At 43.1% G+C, this 18,398-nt stretch overlaps 1 protein-coding gene across 1 annotated transcript in view; it reads left to right on the top strand.

Annotated features, from left to right (window-relative positions):
• Positions 1–4,046: 4,046 nt before the first annotated feature.
• Positions 4,047–18,398, top strand: part of itga1 (integrin, alpha 1) — a 49,186-nt gene continuing 34,834 nt past the window's right edge. The window contains exon 1 of the mRNA XM_037117008.1: positions 4,047–4,309. Coding sequence (XP_036972903.1) covers positions 4,261–4,309 — 49 coding nt within the window. The 5' untranslated portion in view covers positions 4,047–4,260. The remainder of the gene's footprint in view (positions 4,310–18,398) is intronic.

The raw sequence follows: 18,398 nt of genomic DNA, 5'->3' as shown, positions 1-18,398 counted from the left end.
GGAGGAACAGCTGGAGCCTTGTCAAGTCCGAGAAACTCAGTCCGAGGTTGTTATCAGGGTTATCAGAGCTGGAGCCTGGAAACTGCAAATCTTTAAGAGAAAACAAGTTAGAAACTGGCCTTGCAGAGTCCAGAGGACAGGAGAGTTAAAGGAAAAGTTCAAGGAAAACTTTAAAAACACCTTTAAAACGACATCTTTTTGATGCAGATTCAAAAGATGTACTACTTGTTTATGTATATTTGTATATAACGAACACATTTTTGTCACATGATGGAATTTACAAACTTTCATTTCATTTTGCGACCCTGCATTATCAGTACAATGATGAATAGATTACCTTGTACCTTGTAATGCCAACTTTGAGGCTTCAAAATCAGTCCACGAATCAACTAGTGCAAAATATTCAGTCTTCTTTTAGCTCAGGTTTTGGTCTCCACCAATTCCTGAGGTAAAAACCTGATATTCGGGCACTAAATACTCCACTGCTTGGCCGGCAAGATATACATATTCAGCGATATATATTCAGCCAGTATAGAAAGACATTCCTGCATTGATTTTGAGCCAATGGGTCAAATGACCTGGAAGCTACTGAAAAAAAAAAGAAAAATTGAGTGAAGGACCTGGGCTGATCACTGCTCATTAGATCCATTGTCTCAGAGTTTACGGAAGTCAATTGCTGTAGTGCTCATTTAATGTCAAATTTGTGTCACGGATATCATTTAAATGTCGCCTCCAATCAGCTTCAAAGAAACAGATGATACCATACATAGTATGTGTTTACTGTGGGCTGTCGTCTGCACTCTACACACAAGTACTGTCCTCTTGTATACACTACAGATTCCTCAGATGCTCACTCTAAATAGCTTTCAATGGCGGGGGAGTGCTGGTTGTTATTGGTCATAGAGGGTCTACGGCTCAGCTTCAGTATGACTCAATGGCCGCCTCAGCCTCCAAATAAATATTGTCTGTCGGACTGCATGAAGCCACCTAATTTCCTTCACTTAAAGGGATTTACTGGGCCTAGGATGCACTGTTTGTCTTCGTTAGCTCGCAGAAAAAGCTCAGTAAATCTACACTGACTGGAGAGAATATGAGTGTGTTTTGCGCTCAAAGCAAAGTATTTGTGAAATTGAATGAAGATGCCTTTGATTCATTAGGGACCCTGAGAGCCTCGTATCTTCTACGCTCCTAATGCGCCCTTCCTGTCTGCATGTATACAGACATTTAAAAGGGGGAGGGAGAGGTAAAGCGCATTAGAATAGACCCTTCTCGGCTAATGGAGGAATACAGTGCGTCAGGATGAAAGGCGAGGGACGGAGGAAGGGGAGGAAACTGCGCAGAAGTCAAGAATGAAAACACGCGAGCGCCACTTTCTATGCATCTGTGAGCGGGAGAAACAAAAGGATGTGAGCAGGCTTGAGGTGTCTGAGAGGATGAGGAAGGTGGGGGGGCGGAGGGAAGATGGGTGGGGAAGGGTATGTTGTGGGGAAGTACAGGGAAACTAATCAGAGTCTTCCTGACTCTCAGTCAGATATCTGCAGGGCTGAAGACAGGAAGGACTCCTGTAAACCGTCTGAATCTCAGGGAGTTCCTGAGATCCCGTCTGATACAGCTGCATGTCTGTGTGTACATTGACAGCGTGCACATGTTGTGCTTGGCATACGTTGAGAACTTCCATATTTTTCTTTCACTGTATCGCGTGTGTTTGCATTGTTATGTAATGAGGAAGGGGTTACAACAGGATATACTGTATGTATAGTAAATATGTCATTCCGCGTGCCAGCTGATGTAATGATGTTAATGTTTACAGCTCTTTGTGTATAGACATTCATAATATTTACACACAGAAATGGAGAGGGGTAACGCAGTGTTTGAAGAAATGGATACAGGCGTACAGGTGTGTGTGTGTGTGTGTGTGTGTGTGTTTGATTGTGTGGGTGTAGATAAAAAAAGTCACAGTAATGACAGTGTGACATCGCATGTGGCCAGTACGAGAGAAAACTGCATGGTGAATGGAAATGAAATATAAAATAAGGCTTCAAAGTCAATCATTTGTGAAAGAATCCCGTCCACATGTGACATAATTTCAGTGTCACACGCTGACATTTTAGTTTGCATGCGAGTTTATCCTTTCAAACACGTGTTGAAGGGTATATTTAAACCAAAGTCAACAAAACAGCTCAACTGGAAGAAAGTAACATTTGTGACGTTTGTGTTAGAATAACAGTGTAATTTTAAAACCCCAGCCTCCTGAGTGAAAGTATTACGCTTAACCCACTCTGCCACGACAGCTCGCTCAGAGGTGGTTTTCGCCGTTGCTTCAAAAAGGTAAAACGATGGTGCTGGAGCGACATTAATTACGATGTTTCCAGGAACGACACCGACACGTGTCACCGAGCTCTGACGTCAGAGCAGCTGGATCGGACCGCAGTGATGATGATGATGATCCAGGAACAACAGTGATCGTGATGTTCAGTGTGACGATGTCAGAGAGACCTTCTAATCCACATGTCCACATTTCTACATGTAAGAGCTTAAATTCATTTATTTCATCACATGTAAAAATATCCAATTCACTTGCGGGACTTGTGCAAACCAAAGAGTGGGTAACTGCATTGCATTTTATAGTAACAACTTTATTCCCCCTTGAATGAATTTCACCCACCACCCTTCCTCTAATAATCAGAATCATCTGTCTGAGCTCTTTTTTTCAAGTCCTCTCCAGCTGTATTTGGCACCAAATCTCAGACTACTATTTGTAGCGCTGCACTTTAAGCAGCAATATAAGTCACCAGGGACTGAATTAGTGTTTGTTCATTCCAGTACAGGAACTGAGTTACTGGCCAAAGACAAGCAGCTGAACTGATGCGTCACTCACATTTGTTTCTTTAATCCTAAAAACCTGATTTTTCAATGTTTGGCTTGTGTGTCGGAAGCAGATGTCAAAGATTAATTTACCGTTTCTGAATGTATGTGTCGAGAGATGTGCTGTGTATATTCAAAACATCAAAAGATGAGACTTGAACTCATTCTTTTACCTAAATGTAAAAATGACAATGTTTATATTAACGGTACAAATCTTAAAAGTTTGGCTTGTAGCTGGTCCTTGCTGCAGTCAGAATTTAAAAATGAGTCTCCGAGCTCTCCACCTGCTGGCACATGGTCCCAGATCAGAACCAGAATCCGATGTAACTGACTCAGGGTGTTTATTCCTCCAGAAGTTGCGTCTCTGCACCCGACTCTCTCCTCTATCGCTGACTGGATAATTACATTGTACATAATTACAATTACATTGACTGGGGGCCAAAAAGACCATTATAAGCTAACTAAAACACAATGCAACTTATCTTCTGTCACACCAAAGAATACTAATGCATGGCTTTAAAACATCTCGAAACAGATGTAAAACTTCTTTTTTCAATGATTAACAGCGGCCGAAACTTTCACCACAGAACCACAGCTGGTGAGTCCGTGTGGACCCGTGGGAAATAAATGACTAACAGGGGGGAGGGCTGAGAGCCAGAGGGGCATAAGAGCAATTTTACTGAACTTATCAGGAATCAAAACCAACACTGGTAAAGTTTGCCTAAAGAAGAAATCTGCTCTACATCTTCCTTCCTCAGTGGCTGTGATTACAAAATCATGTTTTATGTAAGAGGAAGACTCATTTTTTACATTCAAAAAAGAGCCCAAACTACATTTTCTCACACTGACTCCCTCAAAATGTGTCCAGATGTGTGATGCACTTCAACACACTAACAATCTCTCTGACATGATGCGATTAAAACGCGTCTCTGATGTCTAATTACGGTAAATCTGAGTTTTAAAACGGGTTATTCAATTCAAGCGGAGGGTCAGCTGTCACAGACTGGAGGCCTGGAGGTTAAAATTAGACTATCCTGGTCTAATTGTTTAATGTCTGACAGTTGCTGTTATTTCGCTGCTAACATTTTCCCATGCACTGGCGGGACCAGCCCCCTCAAAGTGCTGTGCGTAAGGTCCTCCTCCTCCTCCTCCTCCTCCTCCTCCTGCTCGCTGTTTCGAAATGGAACAGAACTCATCCCGAGCGGTGAAGTGAGTTTGAAACGGGACGTCCGACGGTCAAACTGTGGATGCTGGAGCACGGGAATGACTTGCACGCCCTCCTCAGACATTCAGCGATTTCACTTGACACGGGTTTAGAAATTCGGGCGTAACAAAAAAAAAAAAAAAGGGTCCGTGGAATAACTGAAGCTCTCAGGACATCTACCGCGCGTCAGGATGCTCGGGACAGGACGCCGTTTCACTCTGACAACGCTGGCGGTTGCCGGTAAGTCATCATTTATTAAGGAGCCGCGCATTTGTGCTGACCTGCAGATGAAATAACGAGCGACAAGGCGGAGATAGAGAGAGAGAGAGCGCCTTCGTGCCGCGCCAAAGGTCTCCGGCGCATCGTTTTACGCACACGCTTGGACAGCAGCTTAGATCATCGCGCTCTGCATAATTGAAGACCAAAAAGCATCCATTAAACATGTCGCTCGCGTCGCCCGCACTCCCAGTAAAAGGTGGTGGCACCAGTGTCCTCGTAAAAATGCCCCTAAATACTTTCCGTCCGTATTGCCCAGATGGTATTTATTCTGACTGAGGGAAGCCGCAGAGCACTTAATTGTCCCTACGTGCAGCAGAAGCCCGGTGCTGCCTCATGTAATGGAGTCATTACAGCCAGTCTAATTACTCTATGGGGCCTTAATTGAATGTTGCGCATGCCAGTGTTTACACAGCAGTGTCAGAGCTTAATGGAAAAGTACGTTTTGTCGCTCTCTGTGTTCACAAAGCATTACAACGCTTTGTGACCATATGAATAATGCATTACTATGCGCCTGTAGCACTGTTTGATCATGGTTACAAGAAATCATACATATTTATAATGCTGTGTAACAATACTCAAAGCTCATTGTAACATTTGGTGTCTGAATTGCAGCAGGACACATTGTGAGCACGTGCATTATAATGCGCCTACAGTGCCGCGTAATCATGTTTAGAAGCATCAAATTGTCAAAAGTCCATTCATTCTTTATCAGTGTGTGTCTGTGTTGTGTTCTTGACCACTCACAGTGACTTTGAAGCAGCTTGTAATGTATCACAGGGATTTCAGTACTTTACCAGAAGTGCCAAATGGCCACTTACAGACTTATAATCACATTATAATACATTATAATCACATTATAATGCATTATGATGATTAGAATGTATTTTGAGAATTGTATTACACGCTTATCTGTGCAAATCCTGGTCAGTGAGTCAGCAATGATGAAGTATTGTTACTTGTTACCTTATAGGTCATTAAAAAATGTTTTATAATGTATTTTGATGATTTGGTTACAAAGCATTATGAATATTCATGACTGCTTAAAACTATATACACACTATATGTTCAAAAATGTCATAGACGTTGGCATCATAATGAGTCATGATTATTGTTATGAAGCATTATGAATATCCATGAGTGCTTAAAACTGATTATACAGCACGCCAGGTGCATCATAGCGTATTATAAGTATGTTCATAGTGTGTTATATCCATCTGAATCAAAATAAGTTATGATTGTTGTCATATGATGATCATACAGCACTACAGGAGCATTAGAATGTCTCATAAGTATGTCCATAACACAGTATAGACTTTGGCGTAAGAGGAAGTGTTACGAAACGTCTCTTCAGTTCGTCAGAACTTTGTCATGTTTCTGCAGAAACTGTTTGCAAGAGCATCACAGTGAATTATGTCAGAGATCTTATGACAAAATAAGCCCTTGAATGAATCTTTGGATGAATACGCTTGAGCGGGATCATCAGCGATAATTGGATTTTAATTTCTCGAAGGGTGAAACGAGTGTTGTCTTTACACCGGCTTCAAGAGGCTCTTTATTTGTAATGGATATCTGCGGAGTCCCATTGGTGAAGCTGCGCTCTCGGGTTCAGCTCCAGAGCAGCAGCGGCGAATTAACTCCTAGGTCAAATCCAAGTAGCTCAAACATGACGGAAAGTACCCGCTAAGTTGAGTGAGCCGCCTCGCTTGGGTTTAACGAGAAGAAGAAGAAGAAGAAGAAGTAGAAGAAGAAGAAAGAGAGGGGATAGTGAACAGCATGTCTCTCTTTAATTCTCAGATTCCTACGGTTACATGTGATGCTGGCTTGTGATGGTCATTAGAGAATTGAGTTAGAAATGGAGATGCGTGTGTGTGTGTGTGTGTGTGTGTGTGGAGAGGGATCAGCAGAAGCTCACAAAGCAAATCATGGAGAAGTCAGGTTTACTTACTCGGCTTACTGCCCCCCCCGGTTCTTTTCAGCTCGTCCAATCGGATTGCAGCAGGTCATCGAACAGCGATCCTGATCGTTTGTGAATGAGACCGACTGTAATTGCTAAACCAAACCGGTGAGCGCTCTGTGATTGCCTCATGTCTCATCCTGCACGTACCTCACACTCTTAACTCCTCTCAGCTCCTGCTGACGGCCGCTAAGTCCAGAGCTGTTCGGAGTGTATCACCTCAAACTGGGTTGAGGGCTCACTGGTTTTGAGACCATACTGGGAGATCCAGTGTTGTGCTATGGGAGCTGCCTTCGCCCGCCTCAGAGGCCCACATGTGGTTATTGTAGTGGCAGTATTTAATCTCTGTAAATTCCTAACGGAGATGGGGCTACAGGTGGTTTGAGTTTGGTCCTGCAGAGGAGAGGGGCACCTGGCTTCAATCAGCATGTGTCAGACCGGAGTGACCAAGGCTGACTGAGGCGGTGAAACGGCACCTATACTGGAGACTGAGGCTGCAGCTTATGATTTTAATTATCAGTGAATCTGTTTTGTTTTTATCGTATTACAAGATCAGTTATTTAGTGTATTGAATGTCAGGGAAAAGCATGGAGAAATGTCCGTCACAGCTGCTCAGAGCGTGAGATAATGTCTCCAAGTCGCTCGGTATATCATTAGAGCTGAGATGATTTGTAGATTTATTTTGGGTCACTACTACTATAAGTCTACATGCTTCACTGCTTAAAACACATCAGCTTTCTCATATCATCCAGTTCTGCGACACCGTCTTCCACCTCGGTCTGTTTAAGGCCCCTCCCCCTGGATACCCCGTCTGTTCTGATTGGTCAGCTCACACACGCCTGACCCAGCACCCGCTAACAACAACAGAGCAGCTGTGCTGAATCCATTTTTTGTGCTAATCTATACGCCATGCATAAATAATGCAACATTGACATGATGACGTAGTGTGACATGACAAAGGTGGGGCTACTGACGAGGCGTTTCAGGAGCAGTGTTTTCTGTGGGAGAGAGGAGCTTCTGTTGGTGCAGACTTTGACCTTTTTCACCTTCAAGAAGAAGAGCATATACTGTATAACATACTGAATATAAGGAGACAAATGAAAAAGCACAAGACATTTTTGACATTGTATAGATTAATGATTAATTTTTAAAAAACTGCCTAATTATCAGAATAATGTGTGATGAAAATAATCATTAGTCGCAGCCCTTGTCTAAAACGCCCAAATATATGTTGATATTAAAGAAGAATTGAGAAGCTGAGACCAGTGAATAGTTAGATTGTTTTGCTCTGTAGGTGACTTGAACACCAATCATCCACACTTTCATTATCTATAACCGCTTATCCTATGACCAGGGTCATGGGGAGGCTGCATATGGAGCCAGAGTATCCAACACTTGGTGTGCGTTAACTTTCTATGATGTAATTCATGTTAGAATCTAGAGGATGGCCACCAGAACATTCAGATTCTCACAAAGTCTCACAAATGGTCCAAAACCCCCAAATATTTTACATTACGTTGATTCAAAAATGAAAATAAAGCAGCAAATCCTCTTATATGAGAAGTTGAACCAGCAAATGTTTGATTTTTCTGCTCCATGAATCACAATTAAGAGATTATTTCTCGATGAATCTATTAAAAATGTGGTCAATCAAATGTCAGAATGAAGCTAAAGTGCTCATCACAATTTTCTATGAAGTCCGAGATGTGATTAACTTAAACTACTGTCCCCAACACAAACATGTCACCTTTAGTGACATGAGACAAAAACACGTAACAAATTCCCACAATTTAGAACTGGAACTAGATCACGTCGGGTTTGTTTTTCGCTTGGAAATCAACTCTGAGGAATAATTGATCATCAAAACGGTTGTTTTTCGAATTTAATAATTTCACCCTTTCTCTCTTTCACTTTGTTCTGATAGTGATAGATGAAAGCTGACGCGGTTTGTCCGAAACCTTCCTAAAAGGGAAGCACATCACAGAGATGGTGAGACATCAGATGAGAGAAACAGCCATCAGACGTGTTTGAGTTCACACAGTTCATTGACGCACGTCTTGTCGCACAGCAAGAACGTAGATGCTCTTCTGACTTACGTATTAAATGTCTCTGTGACTACGACTGCTGTAAAGACTGATTCAGATTCCTCAGCATTCCTTCGAACGCTTCGATGCTTTTCCCCTGCAGGTTCTCACACCTCAGATTTAAGAACTTGTCTCCTCTCTGCATTGAAATGAGCACATGGAAATCCGACCTAAGCAGGCGGTGGATTAATTGAAAGTTGCCGGGTCATTGGGTACAAGTCCTCAGCCATTAAAGCTCCGAATTTAATTTATGAGACATGTTGAACCCGGCCACCCTCCGTCATTAGCAATATGTCCCCCCCTCCTCCTCTACTATCTCCACTATCTTTCATTTGAATCAGCTCACTCCCTGAGTCACAGCAATCAGCACTAATTTGACATAAACTGTCTGCTGGCAGCAACAGACAGATTCTCTGGAATGTTAAGTAATTAAGATCTGGTCATGTTAGTTTATTCAGCATCTTTGATGTGTTCGTTGTTAGCGTACATTTTTTTTTTTTTTTAATCAGTTAAGTGGAAATGTTGTCTGAAGTTATTCAAACTCCACTGAACACTTTGAAGATGTGACAGGAAATCAAGTTTATTGTCGGACTTCTGGAGGCATTATGACACCCGTCAGACCCGACCGTCACCAACGTGTCTATGACTTCAGTCGATATCAATAATTATTGATTATTTTTAATTATATAATCTTTAAAGACCAAGCAAAAATAGGCTAAACCTCTTTATTTTGAATTTAACCACTTTATCATAGCAGGTTACAATTATGGTGACACAACAAGGAAAAGCACATACAAAAAACTGTCTATATAGCGAGCTGACCCGTCCTTTTTTGTACATAATTTCGTCTTGGGCAGCACCCATTTTCTCAGTCCTGTATTAATGGGTTGTGCCTTTGCAAACAGTAGAGCTGATGTCACTGATACGTATGTATATTTTTCAGTTCTCGGGTGTGCTGTGGTAGAGGTGCAAGTTTTCACACTAATTTTGAATAATGACGTCTGTATACCGACACTTATCTCATCCTTTACCTTTCCCGTGTGACAGTATGTGACTGTGATACCCTGACTGTGTTTCACAGTGTTCCTGAAGCACTTCAGTCTCACCTTTGGTTTGACAGCAGCTGTGTCGCAAGGTCGGCCATTTTTTACATTGAACACTACTGATAACGGCGAAGGCTAGGAGCAACAGAAGGTTTCCATATTTAAGTAGAGTCACGAAGCCTCTAAATGACCCGCAAACTAGTCTTTATGCTCGAAAAACAATACAATCGGCAAAAAAAAAAACACTTGTAAAATGATTTCAGTGGACATCGAAAGTGTGACGGATGCAGCGTTTATCATTTTCCTGCATTCAACTGAGTTTGGACTGGCATTTTGGTCATGGTAGGTCAACTTCTCTGCAGGCCCTTGGTTACGGTGGATAACTGAAGTTGGCACAGTCTCACAGATAAACATGCACCGAGACCACAACGTGCCGTACCGAGAACAAAACAAGCTGATTTGTTGATCCAGTGGTCGTCAAAGGCTGACAGTTTCTGATTAAGTGTGTATCATTTACATGGATCTTGACGGTGAAACACGCAATTTTGTGCTACTTGTGAAGTAGAAGATGTGACTGTGTAAATGCTGACACCACCGCAGCTCCCATTGTGCAGGAAACTGAAGCTGTGTGGTCTGACAACTGCACATACATGTGGTTTTTGGGCACAGTGAGCTCCACTGACAGTCAAAAGTCACATCAGCTGGCATCTGCTGGTGGAAAACAAACACGACATCCAGAAGTCGTGATCCCCTAGTTTTTTATGCCCTTGTCATTTTTTGTAATCCCACTTGTGTTTCTCAGGCTGCATCCTGGTTTGTTCTTCGTGTAGCTTTCTGAACTATGATATTTTTGGATGTGCCCAGCCTGATTTTGTCTGTTGGCTGCCCTTTGTTTTTGTTTTTGTTTTTTGTTTTTTTTTGTAGATTTAGACTTGAATCCCGTGCAGTGAGGCACATGGTACTGCCGCTCTACCAACTGAGCTAACTCCCCTGGGTTCCTTTTTCGACATGGCGGGGTTCAAAAGAGGACACAATTTTTGGACTTCTCCCGACAAACGAGACACTGAAATGAATGATTTTTCCAGTATTGCGAAGTATTTCGAAGCCTGTTTGTATGATACCATATTTCTGCTTCCAAATAAAGTTTAGGCACCCTCAGCTATGCTAGTTTGTTATTAATAGAGTGATGTATAAAGTGCATTTTGATTTAGGGAAGTCCTTTTAAATACTTAACTTTGCATACCCACTGTACTTATTAGAGCAGAACCACATGGAGCTCGTTGAGATGAAGACGTGAGCACGACGAGGTGACTGCTGTCAAAATCGTCGCGGAGGAAGTTGCACTTGGTGGATAAACACGAGACAGTCGAGCATATTTCCTTGAAGAGCTGTGATAGTCAAAGGAACGTTCAAAGGTTTTGCCCTCGGGGCCTGTGAAACCACAGAGGGCCACCCACATGACTTGGTTTCGCACTCGCTGCAGATGTGTTACTGATTCTGCTGTCTCTGCAGCATGTGGCAGCCATGCAAAACCAAAGACGTTGGAGTTCAGGTAGAGCTCACGGCACCGCTGATCACAACTGTGCCTTTTCTACCCTCGAGTCATTTATCTTGCAATGAGTATTAGCGTTAAGAGACCGAAAACTACAGATAATATTTGGTCTTACACGGTGTGGCAATGATATGAACTGGAAATGTGGTATGACATCCAACAAAGAGCCATGGTTGAACTCTCATCATGGGTGTTGTGGTTTAATATGGTGTGCATCTTAAGTGCGAGGCCAGCGGATACCACTTCAACAGATCAGTTCAGTATTGATGAAGTTCATCACTTGAATTTTGACGTACCAGCCACTGAAATGCTGATCAAATGAAAAAAACCTACTTAGTTGAAAGTTGAGTGTGCTATGAAAAATGTAACTCTTTCCTGTATGTGTTTGGGTGAGCTCACCAACACAAATTTACATTAAGGGAGGTTATCAAGCTTATTTGAAAAATATTGCAGATTGCCATAATCCTAACCTATATAAATGCTAAAGGTGGGATAAGTAAACCCGGAAAGCCAAGAATTCTGGGTGAAGTTTATCACATAATCAGTGGCAGGCTTGAAATAAATGTACACATTTTCCTATTTTCCAGCAAACTGTTCAAATCATCGACATTTTCAGCTGCAGTGAGCGTTGATTGGTCCACCGGCTTGGCCCAGAAGTCTGATGAGGTCAAGCTGGCTGAGCCTGAGCTGATAGCTGTAGTAAGATGTACTAGATAACCAAACTCAGGCCGTGCTGGGCATGATGTATGTGGCCCACATCTAGAAACAAGCCATATGACATGTCTGGTGTCCTTCAGACTTAGTTGTGTGTTTGCCCGACTCGATCCAGAACTTTCAACACTGATCTCTGTCTACACTGTGGCTGTATCTCACGACGGACACTGTTTGAGAAACCACAGGTTTCACATTTCTGGTTTTCAGTGAAAATCTCAACAACTAATTGATGAACTGCTATGAAATTTGATCTAGAGCTTTATGTTTATTTTGTCCCTTTTCTTTTGTTTATTTTTTTACAAAGCTATTCACAGCTGTTCTCTATATTTAATGCTTTAATTTGGGGAATGGGGGCGGCTGTAGCTCAGCGGGTCGATTAGTGATCAAAAGGTCACTAGTTCAAATCCCGGCTCCGGGCAAGGCTGGGCTGCATGTTGAAGTGTCTTTGAGCAAGATACTGAACCCCACATTGCTCATCAGTGAGGGCCCTGCGATGAGCTGGCGACTTGTCCAGGGAGTACCCTGCCCTCGCCATGAGACAAGGCTGGGATTGGCTCCAGCAGCAACACCCCTTGACACCATGGAAAGGGATAAGCGGTTACGGACGATGACGATGACGAATTTGGGGAATGCTATAACATAATTATATGCTAAAAATAAGATGGTGAAATAGTTCAACGACTTGGTGAACTGCCATGAACCTTTGGACACACTCATGGTTCCCAGAGGATGAATCCTACTGACTTCTTGTGATCCGCCGACTTGACTTCGAGCGCCACCGGAAGGTTGTTTGTGTTTCTGAGTGAGATGAACTGCTGGAAGTATAACTGTGCAGTGTGACAGACATTCAAGGTCTTTGTGAACTTCAGTTATCCCCTGACACCATTATCACTGAGCCACTTGGAAAGCTGAGAACACAGAAGCCTTGTCACAGTAAAAAAGAAAATCAGCTAAATAAACATGAATCATGTTTTATATACGAATGCTGACGGTCGGTGGCACATAGCTGGATTTGGTGTTGCCACAGAACTGAGTCATCGTTCCATCATTATGTCTCTGTCTCTGCCATCGCGGCAGATGGAGAAGTGAGAGGCAAATAAAAGGGAACCCGGGGTTGCCAAGGTAACGTTTATGCCAAACATTTTTCAGTCCTCTGACTGTAAATGTGAAGTCATCTCCAGACCTATTATGGGTTTAGCAGCAGTGCGCGGAACTTACTCCTGGACTTCGTGTGTGCATGAAGTGTTTAAAAAAACCTAATCATCCTGTAAGTGGGCTTCTAAGCCCCCAAAATAAACACAAATACAGACATGATCATAAGATAAGTGCAGAATAATCCCCAAACTTCAGCCAAAAACACACACACACACACACATACACACTCTGTCCCGAAACTGATAGTGGTCATAAAAGAGCTTCAAATAAACAAAGACACCCCCGAAGGTGCGACATCACATGTCGTGTCAGCTTACGTAGGGCTTAACCTCCGGGGAAGGTCAAACCTCACACATGTATAAACACAGAGACGCACATTGAACACATAAAAGCATTCTGCATGCGTTTCACACTTCATCACCCGTCGCCACCTCTTCTTCAGGCTGTTACAATTCACGCATTTTCAGGAGCATCCTCTTAACCCCGTCGAGCCCTCGACTAATTGTTTCCACATTGAGAAAATATTTGAAAAAGGATTAAGTGGAAAGACACAGGCCTCAACCATGCGTTAAATAAGTACATTTAAACACCCCACGCGTATCAAACACCGAGTTCACCCTCACAGACAAATACAGACAAATATCAGTTATTTGCTTGAAGTTATCTCCTCCGTCAGCCGCACTCTGCCGTGTCCGCAGACAGTCCTGACGGCGCTGTGGTATTTGTTTTCACCCATGTGACCCCTGGCACCGCACAGTTGCTGTGAGGCGTCGGGGGCAAAGAGGAGGGAGGGAGGAGGCAGACAGGGAGGTGCAAAGGAGGCTGTCAGGAGAGGGAAAAAAGCTGCTGCAGAGACCGTTTGGAGAATCCGTGGCGGCGGGGGGGAGGAGATTGCATTATCTCCAGCTTGAGCAAAAACAAGGGAGAGGAGCAGAGAGTGCAGAGGTCAGAGAGAGAGCAGACAAGCACTGGTTCTGTTTTTCACACAGATGACACAGTCGGTCATCTCTGCAGCTTCTGTATTTGATATGAGCAGTCAAACGTGCCTTTTCTAACTCACAGTTGTTCAGCAGTTCAATAAATTCTTCAGCCGACTTTCCGCGGGCATGATGGGGAGTGGATGCTGACCGGATTTTCATTTTTGGGTGAACATACCCTTTGTGCTTTCCCAGAGTTGCTGTTACTTTGAAAAGCTCTGTTTGTTTTGTTTGGTCTGTCTGGGTGTAGTTTTTGATAAAGAGATTTTATTGTGAAACAGGATTGAGGTCTGTCTAAAGTAATTTCCTTGATAAAGCCAGTGTGCGCCAACCGAGAGCCTGCCATGTCTTGCCAGAAGAAACACATGAGGAAAAATTGCGTGCACACACACACACACACACAGACACACACACACACACACACACACACTTGTAGTCCTCAGGGCCTCTCACTACCTGCTAAGTGGTGATAGCTGCAGATCTTAGACGTATGTGTTTCTGTGTGTGTGTGTGTGTTTGCAACCAAAGCAATGCTGCATCTGTGCACCAGGCCTGTCCAGCCCTCCTCCTCCTCCTCCTCCTCCTCCTCCTCCTCCTCCTCCTCCTCCTCCCTGTCTCTCCAGGCCAGCAGCAGGCCAGAACTATCCATCAAACTGGCATCATACAGGGAGCAGAGGAGCTGTGGCGTCTGCCTGGGGCAACGTGTTCGCATTAACCTCTCCGGTGAGAGGCGAGCACCAATGGCCACGTTGGGGAAAAAAAAAACAAAAAACGGCTTCCTCTGCTCCGATGTTTCACTGTTGCTGTGACGCTCAGATATTGATCGATGAGGCTAATTAATCTTCTACTACTCTTATATAATATAATAACATGAAAATTACAATGTTTTGGGATTGAATCTGAAAACAAGCTCACATGAGGGGAGCTTGTTAGAGATGTAAGACGATATGATATTGATCGGGAGTCATCGGATAATCAATATCAGATGACTCGTCTTGAAATCTGCAGCAAAACATCGATCCCGATTCCCCTTGTATCCATATATCTGCACGCTTTAACATTTTTTTTGTCAACCTGCCTTTTCTTTTTAACGTGAGTATGTTTTTATTGGATCGTCTGTTTCTCACCTTATCTGCCAACGTTTCCCCTCCACTCTCTGCACTCGGTGTCCTCCAGCACCTATCACTGCCTCTCCTCCCACAGTACCTGGAACTGTAACTCCGAGGAACCGCAGCTTTTCTATGCTTCCACTGTGGGCTTAAGACCCATGAAGATCAGGCAAATGAGTCAGTTTAGCTTGTGACTATTCATCTCTGTGTCTAATTCCAGGCAGACTTCCCCACGAGCCTAAATGCTCACTAAGGCCCGGAGTTTGTCGTCAGTTCATTCGTCAGATGCTTTTCTCTGCAGCTCCATGTAAAAAAAACCCAAACTATTAATTAATTAATTAAAAAGGCCTTTTAAAAATGGCGGCGGTGAGTGCTTTAATAATGAGAAATGTTCATGAATGCTCCAAACAGGGACTTTTTTTTTTTTTTTTTTTTGAATGTCCCCAAATCATAATTTAAACTGGAAACAGTTTTCTAGTCTCTGGGGGAAAGTTTCTGAGTTTGGGAAACAGCTTAAGAAACACAGCGACACAAACAGTTATTTCATTGTTATCATTTAGGGCAACCGGATTTACTGCTACCAAAAAAAAACCCCACAGTGAGTTATGAAAGACAGACGAAGAATACAGACGAATATCTTCCATCTCTTGGCATGAATTATCAGTCGTTAATAACATTTTAATAGTGAAAAAAAAAAAGAAACAGGCTCTGTTTATCAGTACACATATTCTTTTTACCATCTTTTGCAAAAAATCAAAAAAAACAAAACAGAAATTCAAAACCACTTTGAAGCCAGGAATCGAGTTCATAGCCTCTGTACCTGTCCTCTGAGGACCTCCAGAGACCTCAGTTTGTTGACAGCGTTTCAGAATCAAAGCGAAACCAGACCTGACATTTACCGCTGACGTTTAAGACGGCAGAATGTTTCTCTGCCCTTGTTGGCTGAATCTATTTTTGGCCGCTCACCTCACCCAAGTTGAGAAAAAAACGTTGCACATTTCTCGAGCAGAGGGAGGAAACGGGACGTTCGTGCCGCGCAGACGCCTCTCTTGATTCATTAAATGCTCATTCTAGAGTCAAACAACAACCCTTGGCGGAAAGTCGCTCATCACATCATTACAGTCTGCACGCTAGATTTATATTTTTGCCGGTTTATCTCACTCAGACTCAACCGTGTTTGTCTTGTGGGATGTTTTCCTCTGCTGTTTCTGGAGTAGCCTTGAAATAACAGCCGAGAAACAAAACATCAGGGGAGGTTTGACCCGCCTCCAACACATCTGTGTGTTCGACAGCGGGGGGAGAAAAAGGGAGTGTGTCGACGGGGGGCGGGATTCACCCCCGCTGAGGCCGTGTCCACACTAATGGTGATATGTTTCAAATGTTGCTTTTTTTTCTCCTCCTCCCTCTCCATGGAGTTGCGATCCAGAACATCTTAAATTCATTTTCACATCAAAGAAATGAAGTCAAACGCTTCAAAATCATTAATGAATCCAATATTTTAGGAACCAGTGAGTTATTACTTGTAAAATCTGCATTATCATCGTTTTCTTTGGAGTTATTTCATTTAATCAACTGAAATACTCAGCATGTAATTTGTTGTTCTTCTTTTCCTTTTTTCAATCTCTGCTTGGTAAGTGATTTATTTAAAAAACATCCCTCAACCAACAATTAGACTGATCCGCTGTTGTGATCCGCGTTGAACAGTCATTTCAGCGTCTTTCTGAGGGGCTTTGCCAAAACGCAGGTGTGTTTCTGTTTCTCGGAACAGCTTTGAGAAAACACACACACGGTGAAGTGAATGATGAGCAAACCCTCGTCGGATCACAGATAAAGTCAATCTTTACTTTTCAGGGCGTGGTTCGACATCTTTCCAAGAACTAGATGTGAAGCTTGATAACAGCCTCTCAGTCTAAAAGCTGCGTGCCATTTGATGCACTGACTTTCGGAAGTTTCGCTACACTGTTGCCAAGAAATTGCCTGACTCCCAGCGGGCCAAATACAGCGGAGGAGGGTTTAATACAAAAATAAAAAATGAGACAAGGAGACGGAACATTAGCGCTCTGGCGGGGCGCCTTTGAAATCAGGATATATTAATCATATATCGATTTTTCTGTACTTCGAGGGGAACCAGGCCAGGTGCTTCCCTCTGCTTCCAGTCTTTATGCTAAACTAAGATACTAACTAAGTGGCATCAATCGTTTTGCCTAAATTCCTGGACAGAAGTAAAACTTTCTTTCCTTTGATTGAGCTTGAAACCACCATTAAGCCAAGTCCCAACTGCTCCGATCCACCTTAGGAGCAGACAGCGAAATCGAAACACTTTTAAGTGAGCATTAGCATCACTTTATTGTTGAAAAAACAATAAACATAGCACAAATAAATAGCACTGCAGTGTTATAAAACTCTAATGAGAGTATTGTGATGTAATGAATGCTGTTAATTACACAAAGCGTGCATGTAAAATGAGATATACAGATACCGCTGCATCGCGAGTTGTTTAATATACGAGCTTTAGAGGAAATTGTTCTCTGCTCCCTTTTTCCTGTTCATCAGATTCTCATTTGTGTTTCTGTTTTCTTTAAAAGTTTTCTGTTTGCTATCGCTGACTTTTGCAAAACAAACGTGCGGTGATATGTTTAAGAGCTGTTGATTTGCAGGAATATGGAGTTTGCCCCGAGTATTTTCTCTCGCGGTTTGCCTCGCAGCGTGACGTAGAAGCGTGATTATTTTTGCATGTTGCTTATTGAATCTGGAGGAAGGTCATTCTCTGACCCGTGGGTGTGTGTATTTTTAGTTCCCCAAGAGGTGTTTGATCCATCCCACAAGCCCACTCGTCCCAGCTGCTCCCTGGATGTTGGGACCGTTGTGATCAGCAGATTTAACAGACATAGTAATGTGATGGTTACAAGAGCGTCAACCACCCCTGCAATATACAGAGAGAATTTTTGGGGGGATGAAAGCTTTGACAACCGTCGGGGGGATGATGTCATGCGTGGGTCTCCGCTAGTAAGGCTGCATGTTTTCCGCACCGGTGAGAAGCAGATCCCAGGAGAATACATCTGGAAGTTTCAGGGAGAGGAAACCGACACCGCCGAGCCCAACATGTTCAGTCAATGAACGAGAAGGTGCTTGAAGAGAGCAGCAGAGAGATGCTGGGACGGGTGGTGGGAGGGGAGGAGGGGCAGGGATGAATGGATGGAGGAAGTAGTAGCGAGATGGATGATGTTCTTGAGGGAGGGATGGGAGAATTAATTGATGAATGGGTGGAGGAGAGTAAACAGATTGAACAGCGTTAGCCATGCTAACAGTGTAGCCTGGTCCACCACTAGGGAACCACATTCATGTTCCCCAGAAAAGAAACCCACCTACTTTGCTGATACTGTGACTTTTCATTTTACACCACCAGCAGGTTGATTTTTTGCACAGATCCTCATGGTCCCTAGAGGAAGATTTCTTGACATT

The sequence above is a fragment of the Acanthopagrus latus genome, chromosome 12 (genome assembly GCF_904848185.1).
Source record: "Acanthopagrus latus isolate v.2019 chromosome 12, fAcaLat1.1, whole genome shotgun sequence".
NCBI classification, from domain to species: domain Eukaryota; kingdom Metazoa; phylum Chordata; class Actinopteri; order Spariformes; family Sparidae; genus Acanthopagrus; species Acanthopagrus latus.
This window is presented reverse-complemented; position numbering and strand designations above follow the sequence as displayed.